This window comes from Moschus berezovskii, chromosome 28 (assembly GCF_049115385.1).
Source record: "Moschus berezovskii isolate FMDL1 chromosome 28, NW_MosBer_1.0, whole genome shotgun sequence".
NCBI classification, from domain to species: domain Eukaryota; kingdom Metazoa; phylum Chordata; class Mammalia; order Artiodactyla; family Moschidae; genus Moschus; species Moschus berezovskii.
Genome location: NC_142487.1, coordinates 1,061,968 through 1,080,919, shown reverse-complemented (window position 1 = coordinate 1,080,919; position 18,952 = coordinate 1,061,968). Strand labels below are relative to the sequence as shown.

The following is an 18,952-nucleotide window of genomic DNA, read 5'->3' as shown; positions in this document are numbered from 1 at the left end:
ACAGTCCAAGTGACAAAAGAAAAAAAACATAAATTAGACTACATAAAAAATGAAAACGTCCATGCAAAGAACATTATTAGCAGAGTGAAAAGACAACCTATGAAACTGGAGAAAATATTGCAAATATTTAAATTAAAAAATAAATATTTTTTAAAAATAAAATGTTCCTGATAAGGAGATAATATCTGGAATATACAAAGAACTCCTACAACTCAACACCAACAAGGAAAAAAAAAACCTGATTAAAAAATGGGCAAGAGAATTAAACGGCATTTCTCCAAAGACAATATACAAGTGGTCAATAGGTACATGAAAAGATGGTCAATATCACTAATAATCAAGACAATGAAAATCAAACTATAGTTAGATAACATTTCATACCTATTAGAATGGCAAAGAAACAAACAAAACCCTCTGAAATAAGTGTTGCAGTGAGGATGGGGAGAAAGCGGAGCACTGCTGATACGAATGTAAAATTGCGCAGGTGCTATGGAAAACAGTATGGTAGTTCCTTAAAAAATTAAAAACAGGATCACCATCTGACCCACCAATTCCACACCAAGGTTTACATCCAAAAGAAATGAAAGCAGGAACTTGGTGAGACATTTTCACACGCGTGTTTAGAGCAGCATTATTTGCAACAGCCAAAAGGTGGAAACAATTCAAACATCCATTAATAGAGGAACGGATAAAGATAATGTGGTCTATACGTAACAGTGGAATATCATTCAGCCTTAAGAAAAGAAATCCTGTCGCACGCTATAACGTGGATGACCCTTAAGGACATTACGCTAAGTGAAATAAACCTGACAATTACTGTGTGATTCCACTCAGGTGAGATATCTAAAGTCGTCAAAACATAGAAAGTAGAATGGTGGTTGCCAGGGGGCAGGGGTATGGGAAATAGAGATGTGCTATTACATGTGTGTCAAGCTTCAGTTCTGCAGGATAAGAAAGTTCTAGAGATCTGCTGGACAACAAAGTGAATATGGTTAACACTGCTGCTGCTGCTTAATCGCTCAGTCATGTCCCACTCTTTGCAACCCCATGGACTGTAGCCCACCAGGCTCCTCTGTCCATGGGGATTCTCCAGGCAGTGGGTTGCTACTGGAGTGGGTTGCCATGACCTCCTCCAGGGAATTGTCCCAATCCAGGGATTGAACCCAGGTCCCCCACATTGCAGGAGGATTCTTTATCAGTTGAGCTACCAGGGAAGCCCAGAGTTAACACTACTGAACTTAAAAATGGCTAAGAAGGTAAGCTTTATATTATGTGTATTTTACTATAATTTTTTTGAAAAGAAATTTATAGATGTAAACCTCTATATTAGCAAAGAAAAAAGGTCTCAAATCAATGACCTAAGCATCTACCTTTAGAGTCTAGAATGTAAACAGAGCCTGCCTCATAGGAGTCACTCAACCTAATGCCCATTACCTTCAATGGATCCATATGGGTTCATAAATGCAGGCTTTAAGCAGATGTTTATAGAAGAAGCAAAAACTATAAACAAGGTGAAGCATAACACATCAGGATCTAAGCAATTCTAAAGAAATTAAAGGTCAGGAAATTTGAGAAGGATCAGGGGAACAACTTCTGTAATTTTTTGTTTTAAGGTAGACAGGAATGGGAAAGAACCACCACCAAAGAAAAGGAAGAGGAAGAACCCAACTGAGGAAAAACCTTTGAGTTCATAAGTGAATCAAATGCCAGAACAGAAGAGAATGGCTGGGAGGCACCAACGAAAGAGAGGATCAGATGGCTGAGACCAGACAGCACTTCCCTGGCCCTCTGGCCGAATGCAAGGGCGCAAGAGGAGTGAGGACACTAAGCGACCGGCTGTGTCAGGAGGCTGGACTGCACAGGCAGGTGACCAAGCCTGTGACATCTCAAGGGTGGTGCTGCTGTCCCCCAGGAGTGTTCACATAGAAAGGTGGGTGCTGGGGGTTTTCTTTTTCTTGTTGTTGTTGTTTTTAAATGGTGCTATCAGTTTACTTTTGGCTGTGCAGCACGTGGGACCTTAGTTACCCGACCAGGGATGGAACCCACCCCCTGCGCAGTGGAAGTACGGGAACTGCAGAGTCGTAGCCTCTGGACCGCCTGGGAAGTCCTGAGTCCTATGCTTTAAAAAAAGGGCGCACTGCTGCGGCACGCTGACAACCCTAAAGAAACTGAAGCAGCAAGCTAACAAGTGTGTCCAGGCTCCAGTCTTAGACTCCTCTCCAAGGAGGAAAAACTCTTTTCTCCTGGCTGGTAAAACAGCCAGATGGGATTATGGAGAACCTAAACATCCTGATTTTGATACAGGCTTTAAATTTTACCACCAGAAAAGTTTTCATTATCCAGATGTACCCATGTTCAAAGACACACGTACATGCACATAAATAGAAATCTACACGCACAAACGTGTGTTAATATACACACATGCATATAGACACACACGTACAAAATGGTAAACGTTCTGTATAAATGTTTTTGGATCATGCTTCTCTTATCCCACAATACACAGACTTTTTTAAAAAGTTGATTATAGTTTTTAAATGGAATTCCACAACTTTACTTGTTCTCAAGTAAAAATATATGCAGTCATCCCTCGGTATCTGTGGGTGACAGCTATACGAGTAGAATACCAAAATCCACAGAAGTGCAAGGCCCTTATATAAACTGGCATAGTATCTGCACACAACTCTGGCTTGCTTTAAATCATCTCCAGATTATTTATAATACCTATTACAATGCAAACGCTACGTAAATAGTTGCTGGTGCATGGCAAATTCAAATTTTGCTTTTTGGAACTTTCTGGAATTAAGTCACAAATAGGAAGGGCCAAACTGCACACATGCTTTCCACACCCAAGATTTTACAAAGCGGCTTATTCAAATGACTGAGCGCAATCACTTGCAGGACTGAGTTCACAGTTTAAGCAAAAGATACATGTGTCACCCTACCGTGCATACTGCTTGAGTTAGGTGTTTGCATCCCTGGCGATAAGTATTATGGACTGCATCGGGCCTTCAAAATAAATATAAATTATCAAGGCAAAAGGAAAAGAGATTAGTGAAAAGTTTTAATCATTCAAAACGTAGATGCTGAAACTCAAGAAGTATTGAAGATCATAATACTTACTGTTTCCTATACCATGAGAGGACTCCATGTTCTAACACTACCCAGAATAACCTCCAGCCAAAAAACCTTGAACTCTAAGGGAAAAATAACAAAGATTTTCCCAAGCTGATACATCTAGATTCAAATACTTGACTGATAAAAAGTAATTAAGCTATGATAGTTCTCTCTGAGCCTTTCATCTTGACAGTACCATTGCACACTCAAAAATGATCAAACATTAACTAGAAACTGGGTGCAGAAATGAAAACACACCCTGCAGGGTGACAGCAACAGAAGCAATGCCATGTTGGTAAGATCAACAATGAACACAGTTTACAGTTCTGACAATATTGTGCTAGAATATTTATAGGGAAATGTATCAGTTGTGGGCTTCAAAGACAATTTCCTCAAAGTTCAGAAAGAGCTTCCAAAAAAAGAAAATTATCCTAAATTTTATACACTACAAACCGACATGTACATAAATATATAGAAGGAGTGCTTTCAAATGTGTGCTCCAAAATAGTTAATTCTAGAAAATAACTGAACTCTAAAACACAAAGAAATTTTTATAACCAGAAAGATTTTACATGTGTGGTCCGTGACAATTTAAATATTAAATTCCTCCTGAGTCTTCTACAGATCAATGTTCATAACAAAATGACAGTGTAATCCTATGCTTAAGAAAAAAAGTTCCTCTACTCTGCTCTGGACAAACTTGGCCACCTAAAAGTGTCAGACCAACACAAGAGACAATTAATTGCTACAACCACTGGATGCCTAATGAAGTCCAGCAGAATAACAATGGTTTACATTATAAGATCAAATAATTACTAAATCACATACTTCAGAAAATAATGAAAACAAATTTTAACAAGAGATCACCTAAGAAATCTTTTTTTCCAGTATTATAATTAAAAACTCATTCCAACCTACCTTCCAGAGAGGACCCTCATATCGTTTCAAAGCTTTGTGTACTATCTATTAAAAAAAAACATGTTTTCGTTAAAAGCGCATCTATGTGTTTCAAGAACTCAAATTTTTTTTTTCTACATATACAAATGCAATCCATTACCACATACCTTATTACCAACAAGAACATGTTTCATTTCAGCACCCTGGGCAAGATCAAGAGGCTTCTGATCTATGTAAAAGACAAGAAAGAAAACCATCAAGAGTTTAATTCTACTATAAAACTGATGCTGCTATGACAGCACGTAATGATCTTTCCTATTCCATCAACTACGCCCCAAATCACCTACCTAAAGTTGCCATCTCAATTCTTTACAGCCTCTTTTTCAGTAACTATTAAGCCAGCGAATCAAACTAAATTCTGAACACTCTGGATAAGTTCTGTGATCATTCAGGCTTTCTTGCCGAAAGTCAATCTATCAGTTTCCTATTGCTGTTGTAACAAATTACTCCTGCAATGCAGGAGACCTAAGAGACATGGGTTCAATCCCTGGGTGGGCCTGGAGGAGGGCACAACAACCCACTCCAATATTCTTGCTTGGAGAATCCCATGGACAGAGGAGCCTGGCAGGCTACAGTCCGTAGGGTCGCAGAGTCGGACACAACTCAAGCGATTTAGCACACACATCGTGGGTTAAAACAATACAAATGATTGATTCCCTCACAGCTGGGGAGGTCACGAATCCACACTCAGTTTCACTGGGCCAACAACCAGTTTGCTGGAGGGGCTGCCATCCTCTGGAGACTCTTGGGGAGCATCTCTTTCTTTGCCTTTTCCAGAGGTCGCCTACATCCCCTTGATTCATGGTCCCTCCCCTCCATCCTCAAAGTGCATCATTCCAACCTCTGTTTACATTTTTTCTCTCTCAATATTCTGATCCTCCTGCCTCCTCCCCAAAAGGAAGGACCCTCGTGATGACACTGGGCCCACCTGGAGAATTCAGGATTCTCTCGCTATCTCCGGATACTCAACTAACCACATCAGTGGGGGAGCATTATTCAGCTCATCACAGCTGCTCTTAAGCTATCTCGCTGGAGAACAGGTGGCAGAGACAACTCACAGACTAAGTCTGTGATGGTCCACAACTTAGGACAGAAGGAAAAAGGGATCACAGAGAGTGAAACCAGCAAGGTGTCATGGTAACTTCCTCAAGCTCACATACACGAGCACTCTGCGTTTTGCCAAATGACAAAAACAGAATTTGTGTGTAAATTATTTAATGAGTTCTGAAGGGAGCAGAACACTATGTGAAGGATGCAAACTAAACAATCATCTCATACCCTCAAGAGTTTCCAATTCCTAGAGAAACAAAAGGGAAAGTGTTAGTCCGAACCTTGGCGATCCCACGGACTGTAACTCACCAGGCTGCTCTGTCCATGGAATTCTCCAGGCAAGAATACTGTCAGTTCAGTTCAGTCACTCAGTCGTGTCCGACTCTTTGCGACCCCATGAATCACAGCATGCCAGGCCTCCCTGTCCATCACCAACTCCCGGAGTTCACTCAAACTCATGTCCACAGAGTCGGTGATGCCATCCAGCCATCTCACTCTCTGTTGTCCCCTTCTCCTCCCACCCCCAATCCCTCCCAGCATCAGAGTCTTTTCCAGTGAGTCAACTCGTCGCATGAGGTGGCCAAAGTATTGGAGTTTCAGTTTTAGCATCAGTCCTTCCAATGAACACCCATGATTGATCTCCTCTAGAATGGACTGGTTATTCCCGTCTCCAGAGGATCGTCCCCAACCAGGGATTGAACCCGGGTCTCCTACATTGCAGGCAGATCCTTTACCATCTTAGCCAAAAGGGAAGCCCAGAAAAAACAAAAGATATTTACAAAGACAAAAACAAAAAAACCCAGGTCTTTGAAGAAATAACCTATCAGACTAGAACTCTATTTACACAGGAAGTGACACATTCTATCAAATAAACTTTTTATAAATACCAATCACCTAGTATGTGTAGGACAATTTTTTGTAAAATTGTCTAATGAGTCTATTATGTGACAATATTTCAGGCACTGGGGATTCAGTAGTGAACAGGACAGAAAAAAACTTGGTGTGGGGAGGGGGGTGATATAGAAAAAGGGAAAGACAATAAAACAGGATACAGCAAATAATAACCCAAGCTATGACAAACCCAGACAACATACTAAAAAGCAAAGACATCACTTTGCTGACAAAGGTCTGTAAACTCAAGGCTATGGTTTTTCCAGGCGTCAAGTATGGCTGTGAGAGTTGGACCATAAAGAAGGCTAAGGGTGGAAGAGTTGATGCTTTTGAACTGTGGTGATGGAGAAGACTCTTGAGAGTCCCTTGGACTGCAAGGAGATCAAACCAATCAATCCTAAAGGAAATCCATCCTGAATATTCATTGGAAGGCCTGAGGCTGAAGCTCCAATACGGCTGAGGGCAGGAGGAGGAGGCGGCCACAGAGGATGAGATGGTTGGATGGCATCACTGACTCAATGGACATGAGTTTGAACAAACTCCAGAAGCCAGTGAGGGTTAGAGGAGCCTGGCGTGCTGCAGTTCATTGGGCTGCAAAGAGTCAGACACAACTCAGCAACTCAACAGCAGCCACCCATGCTATGACAACAATTTTAAGTGAATGTTCTGAAAAAGATTGACTGAGATGCCACTTCAGATTGAAGACTAGAAGAGTGATGGGGAAAGTCTTTCTGAGGGAGGATGTTTAAACTGAAAGGGTCCAGCCTCATGAGAATCCAGGGGAAAGGCCCTGAGGTAGGAACAGTTAGGTGGGCGAGATAGAGGCACAGGGAGAGAGAACTCACAGCCTGTAAGGGCTTGTTGGTGGCCAGACCTTTGTGAACCAGTAAAAGGAGTCTGGGTTTTATCATAAATATGATGGAAAGCCATCAAAAGGTTTTAACTAAAAGAATAACGTGATCTGACTTATGTGTCAAACTCTGTCAAAGTGTGTTAAAAGGACTTTTCAAGAATATTTGGGGAAATGTGGACTTGAGCCTTTTGATGATTTTTGAGAAATTATAAAGTTATTAACAGGATAATGCCATTGTGGCTATTTATTTAATAGCTCTATTGAGAGAATTCACACACCATATAATTTACTCATTTAGAGTGTACAATTCAATGGTTTTTAGTATATTCACAGAGTTGTGGAACTATCACATGACTTTTTTTTAAAACGAGACCATATCTTGTAAAAAAGAATTTAAGGATTTATAGACAAAATAATATGACATCTGGCGAGTAGATTATTGATAATGCCTGAGAGAGGATAATTTGTACATCAATTATACTATTTTTTAAGCTCTGAAAATTTCTGTAATAAAAATTAAAAAAAGAAATCACTACAGTGCCTGTGTGGGAAAAGCTTGTAAATGTGGGCAAGAGAAAAGCAAGGATACAAGTTACAAAGCAAAGGTCCAGGTGAAAGATACTAGTCACATACAAACAGTTCACGCAGCTCAACATAAAAAAAATAAATAAAAAATGGGTGGAAGATCTAAACAGAAATTTCTCACAGGCCAAGAGGCACATGAAAAGATGCTCAAAATCAGAGAAATGAAAATGAAAACTACAATAAGATATCATCTCACACTGGTCAGAATGGCCATCATCATCAAAAATCTACAAACAATAAATGCTGGAGAGGGTGTAGAGAAAAAGGAACCATCCTACACTGTTGGTGAGAATATAAGTTTGTGAAGTCACTATGGAGAACAATGTGGAGGTTCCTTAAAAAACTAAAAACAGACCTACCATATGATCCAGCAATCCCACTCCTGGGCATGTATCTGGATAAAACCCGTAACTCAAAATGATACATGCACCCCAATGTTCACTGCAGCCTATTTACAACAGCCAGGACATGGAAGCAACCTAAATGTCCATCAACAGAGGAATGGATAAAGACGTGGTACATAGATACAATGGAATACTGCTCAGCCACAAATAAAGAATGAAATAATGCCATTTGCAGTGACATGGATGGTCCCAGAGATTGTCATGCTGAGTGAAGTAAGTCAAAGAATGACAAAAATCATGTGACATTGCTCATATGTGAAATCTAAAAAAAAAAAAAAGGTACAAATGAACTTATAAAACAGAAATAGAGTCACAGGTATAGAAAACAAATTTATGGTCACCAAGGGGGAAAGCAGGGAGGGATAAACTGGGGGACTGGGATTGCCACACTCACACTGCTATAGATAGATAACTAATAATCTGCTGTAGAGCACAGGGAACTCTACTCAATACTCTAACGACCTATATGAAAAAAGAGTCTAAAAAATGAGTGGCTATACGGGCATGCATACCTGACTCACTTTGCTTGCTGTTCAGTAGAAGCTAAAACATTACAGATCAACCATACTACAATAAAAATTTATTTTAAAAAAGAGATACTGGTGGCTTGAACTAGAGAGTTAGTAGCAAAATGGAGACATCAGTAGGTATGGAGAAAAGTACATGGGTTTGAGATTTATTTTTGAGGTAGATTTATCAGACTGCTGATGGATAAAACTTAAGACTGGCCACAGATAACTTTCTTGGTAGGGAAAAGTCTTAAAATGTTAACTGAGCAACTGATAATCACTTTAGGTTTTCTAGCCATCAAATACGAGGATGTCTTATGAAAAGCTCTGGCAACTTGTTATTTTTATTCTATCTACAGCGCACTTTTGAGAAACTATTCCTTTAGGTAGAGAGAAGGACAATGTGATTTCTTTCACAGAATTCTGTCCTAACACCAAAAATAAATTCTAAACTCCTGCCAACCAGTTGAAATCCCATATAGAGCCCTCATTTCCGGATTCAATGTCCACAGTACCTAGCACATAATGAGAATTTAATAAAATGTTTTTTGAACTCAGTGAAATAGCCTCCTCTCCTGGTTGGGCACCATAACCAGCTATTTCAGAATGGCACCACCTCTTATCGACCACAACAAAATAAAGTAAAAAACAGGAATGATCCTGTTTTTTAAATTTTTGCCTGATACAGACTTGGCCCTTAATGGGAAAACCAAATACAAATGTCAACAGGCCTCAAATTAATCTACAAAGAATGCAATCTCAATCCGGGGCCAGCAGCATTTTTACTAAGAACCTAAGAAAATTAAAGCCATTTGGAAAAACAGTTAAGGAAAGACTGTCCAGGAAAATCCTCAACAAAGAATAGTATGGGAAAAGATTACCAGCTAATAAAACCTTAGAAAAACAAACATTAAAAGTGCACCACTGGTGAAGGCAGGTGAGATGAGGCAATGAGAGAGTACAGAAAACACACAGTTCTTAAGTGGATAAGAAAGGGGCAACAGAGCGGTGGAAGAGATGGATGGACGCTTCGATGAGGGGTGCAGAGGTAAGTGATGAGCAAGCTGAGGGTCTCACATCCTAAGCACACTCTCACATCACCTTTTCTGCTCAAAACCCTCCACACTGGCCACCAGGGCTGAGCCCCTGGCTATTGTCTGGAGTTACCACTCTCCCTGATGAGCACCTTCTAGGCACCCAGGCAACTCTCTTCCTTAAATATGCCAAGTGCCCGCCTACCCCGAGCTTTCACACTGGCCTCTCCTTTGCTTTCACTGCTCTTCTGCTTGAATCCCTCACCAGGCTCCCTCCCGGCCTGGGTCTGGCTCTCTGCCCACGGTCACTTCAGAGCACAGCGACCTTCCCCTCCCTCCCTGCTTCCCAAAACATCAGCCCCACTGACTCACCCTCCATTCCCTTTGGCCTGTTTTATTTTTCCGTACATCACTGCCCGACATTGTACATATTTTTCGCTTTGTCTGTCTCCTCCCACCAGAACACAAGCTCCAAGAGTGTGGAGACAGATTTTGTTCACTTTTGGGTCGCCAGTAACTACCACAGCAGAGGCTCAGCATGTGTTGAATAAACGTGCCACAGACACACTAGGGGAGAATAGAATCGGATATGCCCCAACTGCTACCTAAGCTTAGTGGTTTTAGAAGAAATCAAAGAGGACGACCAACAAGTGTGACTTAAAACATCTTTGTTTCAAAAGACTTGGAAAATTTAGTCATAAAAAATATAGAAATTATCATTGTTCTTATCACTGAAGGTTTGGGGGCATGGAGCACATTATATTATATCCACACAAAATACTACGCAGAAGGCAGGCTATGAAGACCATGCTTCCAAGAACAACATGGAAAACTGCTGATGCTTAATATAAGTAGGATTTTAATATATGTCAACTCTATTTACAAGCCATAAACTAGAAAGAATGGTAGATACTTGCTTAGGGGTTTGCCGGCCCACACTTATCACCATCCGCTGGGCATCTCTGCCCTTTCTACACCCCCAGGGGAAGGCCCCAACCACCATGTTTGTCCCTCCACCCCACCTCCTATTGCCTGCACCAATGGTGGACACCAAACACAAGTGGGCGCTGTCACACTGTCTCCCACTGCAACTTAAAACTGAGGTTAACGGATAATGATCCACTGAATATAACTACCAGGCCGCCATCTTCCCTCACGTACACTGGAAAACAAAAGAGCTCATCTGCTAAGAGACAGAAATGAGGGACCACACAGTGAGGAGACACATGCACTTACAATGAGCGGCAGCCCTCCTGGGGCCTAATAGCATCCTGTTTCCTGATTCCATCCCCTCTGATGGTGAACAGCATTTCCCGTTTTGAAATACAGAGAGATATCTCTGTATTCTTATATTAATAATATATGATCCTTTTTTGCTTGCACTCTCGAGTTGGTATCTATTATTTAAAATTTTTTAAATCTAGTCTACCATAGAACATCAACTAAAACCTAAATCTTTGCATGTTTGGGTAGAGGTGATTATACTTTTTCAGTGCCTTCATTTTCCTCATTTTGGCCACAAAAAAGAAGCATGCTTTGAAACTTTAAAAAATGCTCAAAAACAGGTATGAGAATAAATTTGAATGGTATATAAAATGCCAAAGTACCAGAGGCTGTATTGGAGTAATTTATGTTCTTTCTCTATTTTTAAAACTTCCTAAAATGCAGACACTATTACTCTTATGGTAGTAGAGAAAGAAAAACTCTTATTTTTAAAAAAATTAAAAAAAAATTTTTTTATTATCTTTTCTTATTCTTATGGTAAGAAAAAATACTTTCTCAGAAAGCACCATCTTAACTTTTATCAAGAACACATTAACATCTTTTAACAGGCATGTTGAACTTTCCAAACATCTGTATCTGCCTTCCATTACTTACAGAAGTTTACCCTTCAATCATTCTGTAAACTGCTACTAACTTTCAAAGGTATTCATGATGATTCTTCCCCACTTCCAGCTTTATTATTTTGTTTTCTTTTTTTTGATGACACAAATTGGTAGTATCATCATTCTCAAGCGTGTATTTCCACTTTTATTATATAGGCATGTACCCATAAAGTGCTTTTTAAAATTTTTTTTCTTTTTGTCTATTTATTTGGTTGCACTGGGTCTTAGTTGCAGCATGTGGACTCAGCTGTGGCACACAGGATTTAATTCCCCACCCAGGGATCAAACCTGGGCCCCCTACAATGGGATCACAGACAGTGCTAGCCATCGGACCACCAGGGAAGTCACCCATGAAGTGCTTTTACGTGTTCAGTATGGTGTTGCTGCTGCTAAGTCACTTCAGTCGTGTCCGACTCTGTGTGACCCCATAGACGGAAGCCCACCAGGCTCCCCCATCCCTGGGATTCTCCAGGCAAGAACACTGGAGTGGGTTGCCATTTCCTTCTCCAATGTGTGAAAGTGAAAAGTGAAAGTGAGGTCGCTCAGTCGTGTCCGACCCTTAGTGACCCCACAGACTGCAGCCTACCAGGCTCCTCCATCCATGGGATTTTCTAGGCAAGAGTACTGGAGTGGCTTGCCATTGCCTTCTCCGCAGTATGGTGTTAGTATGGAAATAATGGCACAGCTATTATGATACAACTTCCTTTCTTTGCTCATTGTTTTATTTATCCACATTGACATAAGTAGCCCATGTTCTATCGATTTTAGTATTACTGCAAATATTAAAGCAAACCTCAGGTGATTTGAGCTGTTAGACTTATGTCTACCTTTTAAATATTTTAAATAGAGTTGAAATAAATATCATGGTACATACTCCCTGTATTTATGTGAATGCACTTTTTTCACGGAAATGAATTTTAAGTTCTATACCTCTATATGGATCTTTCAGTAATGTGATTTTTGCCATCTGTGTATCTTTGGTGAAATGGCTGAAACTTTTCAGAATTCAGTTATCTTCCTCTTAGAGTTATAAAGGTTCTGTATATATCCTAGATAGAGGTTCATTGTATATGTTTTGCCAATATTTCCTCCCATAAAATAACTTGCATTTTCATAACAATGCCTATGGAAGAGGAAAATGTTCTAATTTTGACAAAGTTCAATTTATCAATATTTTATCACTCATACTTTTTGTGTCATATTTAAGAAATCTTTGCAAAACCCAAGATAACTAAGATTTTCTCCTGCATTTTGTTCTACAGTTTTATGGTTTTAACTCTTATGTTCATTTCTTTGATCCATCTAGATCTAACTTTTACACATGATCCCCAAATTTGTATCTCCACCCAGACCCCTCCCCGCTAGACTCAAAGTTCTTTTCCCAACTCTATCATGTGGATTACATAATAGTATTTCAAAATTGTAATGTCTTAAAAACCGAGCTCCTAATTCTTAGCAACTGCTCACCTGCCCCTCCTACAGTATTCCCCTTTTCAGGAACTGTAAATTCCAGTCCGCCAGGTCCACAAAAGGGGATGTGGAGCATTCCTACTGGGATGTCCCTCCACTGAATACCCAAGACACACTCTGCAGCTTCTCTTAAGGTCACCCAGCTCTGTCATCGACACTGTCCTGGGTATCTAAGTCTATCCTCCTTATTTGAGAACTCCACATTTACAAACTTGCCTCTTGTTAAAATTTACTTTAATCACCAATCAATACTCACGGCAATTTCCTGGTCATTCACAGACACACACGTCCAGATTAATAAAAAATGCGAGTCTTCTGTCCACCTATCCATGTTTCCACCCATCATGAACACCGTACATCTGCCATTTTACTGCCTTTTTCCATACACAAACCAGGTGCCTTCACAGGCTGATTATAAATAAACTTTTTTTTTTAAGAGAAAAAAATGTGAGTCTTCTGATGCATTAGTTCCCTGAAGTGGAAAGGCTGATGCTCTGTCCTCTTGTCTCAGCTCTCAGACTGTAAACAAGTGTCCTCGTCACAGTCTACCTAGGGCTGCATTTTTCACCTTTCCTGCTTCTTGTTTCTGATGATTTCACTGCTGAAACTGGCCCCCAAGCACGGTGATGAAGTGCTGTCTAGTGCTCATAAGCTCAAGAAGCCTGTGATGTGCCTTCCAGGTAGAATATGTGTTACAGGATCTTAGTTCAGGCTTGAGCTATGATGTTCCTGGTAGTGAGCTCAATGTTAATCATCAATAATATACATTAAATAAGGTGTTTTTACACAGAGGCTCACATAAAACAAGGTTATGTGTGATCTGTGGATGAAATGCTGTGACCAAAGGCTCATAGAAGCCTCACTCTGTATTTCCCTTATGAGCAATGGTTCAGTATCCACTAATTCAGAGGTCCCACCAACACTGTGTTAATAGAACAAAACTACCACAAATAACAAGAACCTATTTTTTTGGACTCCAAAAACACTGCAGCCAGGAAATTAAAAGACACTGCTGGGAAGGAAAGTTATGACCAAGCTAGACAGCACATTAAAAAGCAGAGACATTACTTTGCCAACAAAGGTTCTTCTAGTCAAGGCTATGGTTTTTCCAATGGTCATGTATGGATGTGAGAGTTGGACTGTGAAGAAAGCTGATCGCTGAAGAATTGATGCTTTTGAACTATGATGTTGGACACGACTCTTGAGAGTCCCTTGGACTGCAAGAAGATCCAACCAGTGCATCCTAAAGGAGATCAGTCCTGGGTGTTCATTGGAAGGACTGATGTTGAAGCTGAAACTCCAATACTTTGGCCACCTCATGCAAAGAGTTGACTCATTGGAAAAGACCCTGATGCTGGGAAGGATTGGGGGCAGGAGGAGAAGGGGACGACAGAGGATGAGATGGCTGGATGGCATCACTGACTTAATGGACATGAGTTTGGGTAGGCTCCGGGAGTTGGCTGGATGGCATCACTGACTCAATGGACATGAGTTTGGGTAGGCTCCGGGAGTTGGCTGGATGGCATCACTGACTCAATGGACATGAGTTTGGGTAGGCTCCGGGAGTTGGTGATGGACAAGGAGGCCTGGCGTGCTGTGATTCATAGGGTCGCAAAGAATCGGACACGACTGAGCAACTGAACTGAACTGAACTGTACGTTTCCTCCCCTTGAGGGTAGGATTCAGATTTTAAGTCTTCTTTAGTGCCTCAGGTGAAATAGGCATTATTAAACACTTAGGTCTTAACTGGGAAGTAAATCAATAAATTTTTTCTTTTGTATAAATGCCTTGACTTCAAAATTAAACAGTTTAACACAGGCTGGATACTAAAACGAAATGCTTTTTTTTATAACTTCAAAATGACCAACAATGGCTTTCACCAACATGCTTACCGTTCTTGTTCTTCAGATTAGGGTCTGCTCCACTTTTTAGAAGTTTTAAGGCACATTGTTTATGAGCCCGGTAAGCGGCACAATGCAAGGGTGTGTTGCCCAACTGATCCGAACAGTTAACATCAGGAGGATTCGGCCGGTTGAGCTAACAATTGAAGAAATGCAATGTGAATTATATGCTGAAGACAGGCTTTCTCCCATAATCGAGAAAATTCAGGTGGACCCTCACGCTCCTGAGCCTGGGCACAGCTGGGCTCCTTAGCATCTCGACTGTCAGCGTCTTCCTGCTCAGAAAAGCAGTAAACGCACATCTCCCTCCACGCTCTCCTCAAGCTGCCATGGGGTCTCAGGTCCCACACTTCCCTGACAACAGACACCACACACCAAGCTGAGGCACTGCGATTCCATGAAGATCCACTCCTACCAGTCTTGCAGTTCACACTTGTGACAACAGAATTACAAACTGGTCTACCAAAGACAGCCATTCAGAAGAGTTAAAACCATAACTGTTAAACGTGTAAATGTTAAAGGTCTACTGAATTTGTTGTTCCCGGTTAACTCCTTTAAAAACAATTCTTTACAGTCTCCATTTCAGAAAGTTTAAAAAATGTTTTAGGCCCCCTACTTGGAAACCAGAGAAGCCTTTTCAAACAAACTGAAATAACTTTAAGGCAAACAGCCGTGCTTCAGTCTTGAATTTAGAACACATTCAGAGTTTTGTTTAATGAGACTATTTTCAGGAAATGGAAACTGGAAAGTAGGTCTCCTAAGGAGAAAAAAATAAAATGGGTAAAGTTTTCAGCCTGTTCTAACATGACATAAATATTTCAAAAATAATGTCCCTTGTCTGTATGTTAATTTCTGGAAGTACAGCATACCTTTCAGAAGTAATTACTCATCAAAATTAGAGAAAGATATTCCTTTATAGGATTCTATACATGTCAATTTTAAATTGGCTTAATCATTTAAAAAAAATGATCCTTACATTAAATGTTTACCTTGAAAAACCGGATTCCTAACCATCAGGTTTTCAGTAGAAAGTGCGGAAGTAAACCAGAGAAAAACACCATCATGTAAAATGAATCCTGCTTAAAGTATCACCAGGCTGTGTTTTTAGATATTTAAAGACTTCTGTTCTATTACTCTGATCTCGAGTATTTTGGTCCCACAGTTTGACTATGTTATGAACTAAACATTAGACAGAAAATTTCCCACAGCATAAAGAAATAACACGTTTATTTTTTTACCAGAGCTGTAAGTTCTGCTGTTCTGCCTTCTCTTGCTGCTGCTAAAAGTAATTCTTCAAGCTTTCTTTGTTGAGTCCTTTCTACAGCTGCAAAAGGAAAAGTACATATTACTCTACTTCTAGGCTGGATCCTATTAGCAAATTTATCACAGAGATGTATAAAGAATAAAGGGATCATGGTGAGAAAAGTCACAATGTTTTGAATTGTAATTCAAATGCTGTGATACTTCATTATTATTCTCACTGCCTTAGACTTCAGATTACAGAGCTGAATTTGCCTCACGTTCAGATGAATTTTGTTTTCAATTCAGAGGTCTTTAAGGATGTTACTCACTACAGTACCCATCACAGATAATTATGAATTATTTTTTATGCTGAAATATTATTATTTATGTGCCTTGGAAAGACATATTAAGTGGGGAGAGGGGCTTATATCTTCCAGAACTTTAGAATGTGAAAAGTAATAATAAGAAATAGTGTTACTAGGAAGACATTACTATTGTTGTTCAGTCGCTAAGTCGTGTCCAACTCTTTGCAACCTCATGGACTGCACCAAGCCAAGCTTCCCTGTCCTTCACTGTCTCCTGGAGTTTGCTCATACTCATATCCATTAAGACATACAAACCATATAAGTATATTTAGGTTTATATATAAAGTACATATTTTAAATACTATAGCATTTACTACATGCCAAATACCTTTCAAAACACTTAAAAAATATTAACTCACTAAATCTGTGTAGCTACTCTTTGAAGCATTACCATTTCCCCAATTTTATAGGTGAAGAAACTGAGGCAGAAACTTAACCTAAGGAACTTAACCTAAGTCACAGTCAGGACATGGAGGAGCTGGGACTCAAACTTGGGCAGGTGGGTTTCAGAGTACCTGCTCTTACCATTACTCTGTGCTGCTCATACTTGCAGGGAATGAGAGCAATCTGATTTAAGAGAGTGGAATATGTAATAAGGTCTCATTTCTACTATATCTGAGTTCTGTTTTGGCTTGCAGAAAAGAAGCGATTTCATAGAAAGGGTAGCAATAATCCCCCTTAAATTATGTGTATTATGTCCTGTGCAAAGGCTGCAGGGGAGGAATATAAAAGTTTCCCAGGTCTTCCTGAGAAATAATGAACATTTATTAATAGTTAGTAATTACTATGCACTAACAGTTGTTCAAGACACTGTGCATGCCCTTGCATTTCAACTACAGGAAACACACAGCTTGAATACTGGAAGAGCTGGAACCAGTTTAGCTTTGTCTAAAGAACTAACATTACTATATACCAGCATCTGCTATTCTCACATTTTTATTTCCGCACCCGGATCCCCTCCCTTTCCATCTTGGAAGAAGGCTGCCAAGCCTCCACACAGGCTCCCAGTACTGCCTTCTTTCACTGGAATTCATGTTCTTCAGCCTTTCCTCTCACTGGTTCTATGGCCACCGGTCTGCGAGCTTTTGAGAACAGTCCCTAGCCTTCCCGACATATCCCTGCTACTGCATGTATTTTCCAGAGCTGCACTTTATCCTCACAGTCATTCCTGAAGTCTGGACCTGTTCTTACTCTTCTGTGTATCCTAGGCACTTATGACAGTATCTGACACAGGGCATGTTTAGCCAATAAATAGTCTCTGCATAATCAAACAATGCTTAATAATGATCATTCCAGACTTTAAGGAAGGGTCATTATGTTTCCCTACGATTTCTCTCTAGATTGTCTAGACTGATAAATGAAGGAAAACAGGATCTAGAGTTGAAAACTCTGCTTATGTTCCTGTCCTATGTGCATTCTGGACACTGAAAAAAAGACTGTTGGTCTTGCCAATAAAAACAAGTACTCCAGTTTAAGGGACTTAAAGTTTCTACAGTGCCAGTAATATTCTATTCCTTGGTGTGGGTGCTGTTTATATGGATATGTTCCCTTGTGAAAACAGCAAGCCATACATTATTAATGTGTACTTTTATCTAAATTTTATACCTCAAAAATGTTTTTAAAGCCAATACTCTAGCCCCCAAATAATTTGTCCTTTAAAATTTTAACTGTTATATGACTGTAAACTAGCTCTTTTCAATCAGAATTCAGAGTAAGGGAAGACCACAAAGATCATGAAGCCTAACTCCATCCTGACAAGGCGCTCACATACACGCCCAGGGTAGGTGAAATAGCAGGACACCTGAAATGCAGGTGAGAAACTAGCAAATATACTCCATTAACAACAGAAAATCACCATTTTGCAATTTCTATAGTCATGAGTGATTAGGGCAAGAATTATCAATGAACACTAAAATCACTGATTTGAAGTTTGTTGGTAATCAGGATATTTACCATGGTCTCAATTTTTCTCCCCAAGGATTATTTACTAATTACAAAAGTAGGACTATGTACTAAGTACCTTTACAGTGGACAACTAGTGATCAGAGATAATTTCACCAATAGTAGAACAAAATGACATCAAGTACCTAAAACGATGCATTGGTATAAAGCATACAACCTCATCCTATGCCAACTACAACCTACACCAAGAACAGATAGCCTGAATCTAATTATATGAGAAGAGAAAAGCCCAAATTGAGGGGCACTCTAAAATAGTAATATTATGATATTGATGTTAAATCTTATGAAGTTGATCATTATATAAGGAAATATCCTTGTTCTTAAGACATACATACTGAAGTATTTAGGGCTAAATTATCATGTCTGTAAATTACTCCCTTATAGTGCAGGAAAAAAATTAAAAGTACATAAGTAATATTAAATAATATAAACCAGATGTAGCAAAATGTTAATAACTGGTGACTAAGTGCAAATGTACAAGTGTTTGTTGTAGTATTCTTGAAACCTTCCTATAGGTTAGCTATTTCTCAAAATAAAAAAAGTCAAATGATATGAAGAAGGTACTGGAGTCCTCTCTAGTGCCTGAGAAGTAGTAATCTATCTTTTCCCAGGATTAGAAGTGTTTGGGAAGCTCACTACATCTTTTAAGGCAACCCAGGCCACTATTACAACAGACTGGACCCAAAGATAAACTCCCTGGCACTCCATTAACTGCCAACTGGCCCT

General features: G+C 39.8%; 1 protein-coding gene across 5 annotated transcripts in view; it reads right to left on the bottom strand.

Moving 5' to 3' along the window:
* Positions 1–18,952, bottom strand: part of OSBPL1A (oxysterol binding protein like 1A) — a 223,554-nt gene that overhangs the window by 154,300 nt on the left and 50,302 nt on the right. For all 5 annotated transcript variants that reach the window (XM_055417076.2, XM_055417078.2, XM_055417079.2 and 2 more), the window contains 6 exons: positions 15,896–15,981; positions 14,649–14,793; positions 4,182–4,243; positions 4,036–4,080; positions 3,124–3,197; positions 2,946–3,009 (listed from right to left, as the gene is read on the bottom strand). In XM_055417076.2, the coding sequence (XP_055273051.2) occupies positions 2,946–3,009; positions 3,124–3,197; positions 4,036–4,080; positions 4,182–4,243; positions 14,649–14,793; positions 15,896–15,981 (476 nt within the window). The remainder of the gene's footprint in view (positions 1–2,945; positions 3,010–3,123; positions 3,198–4,035; positions 4,081–4,181; positions 4,244–14,648; positions 14,794–15,895; positions 15,982–18,952) is intronic.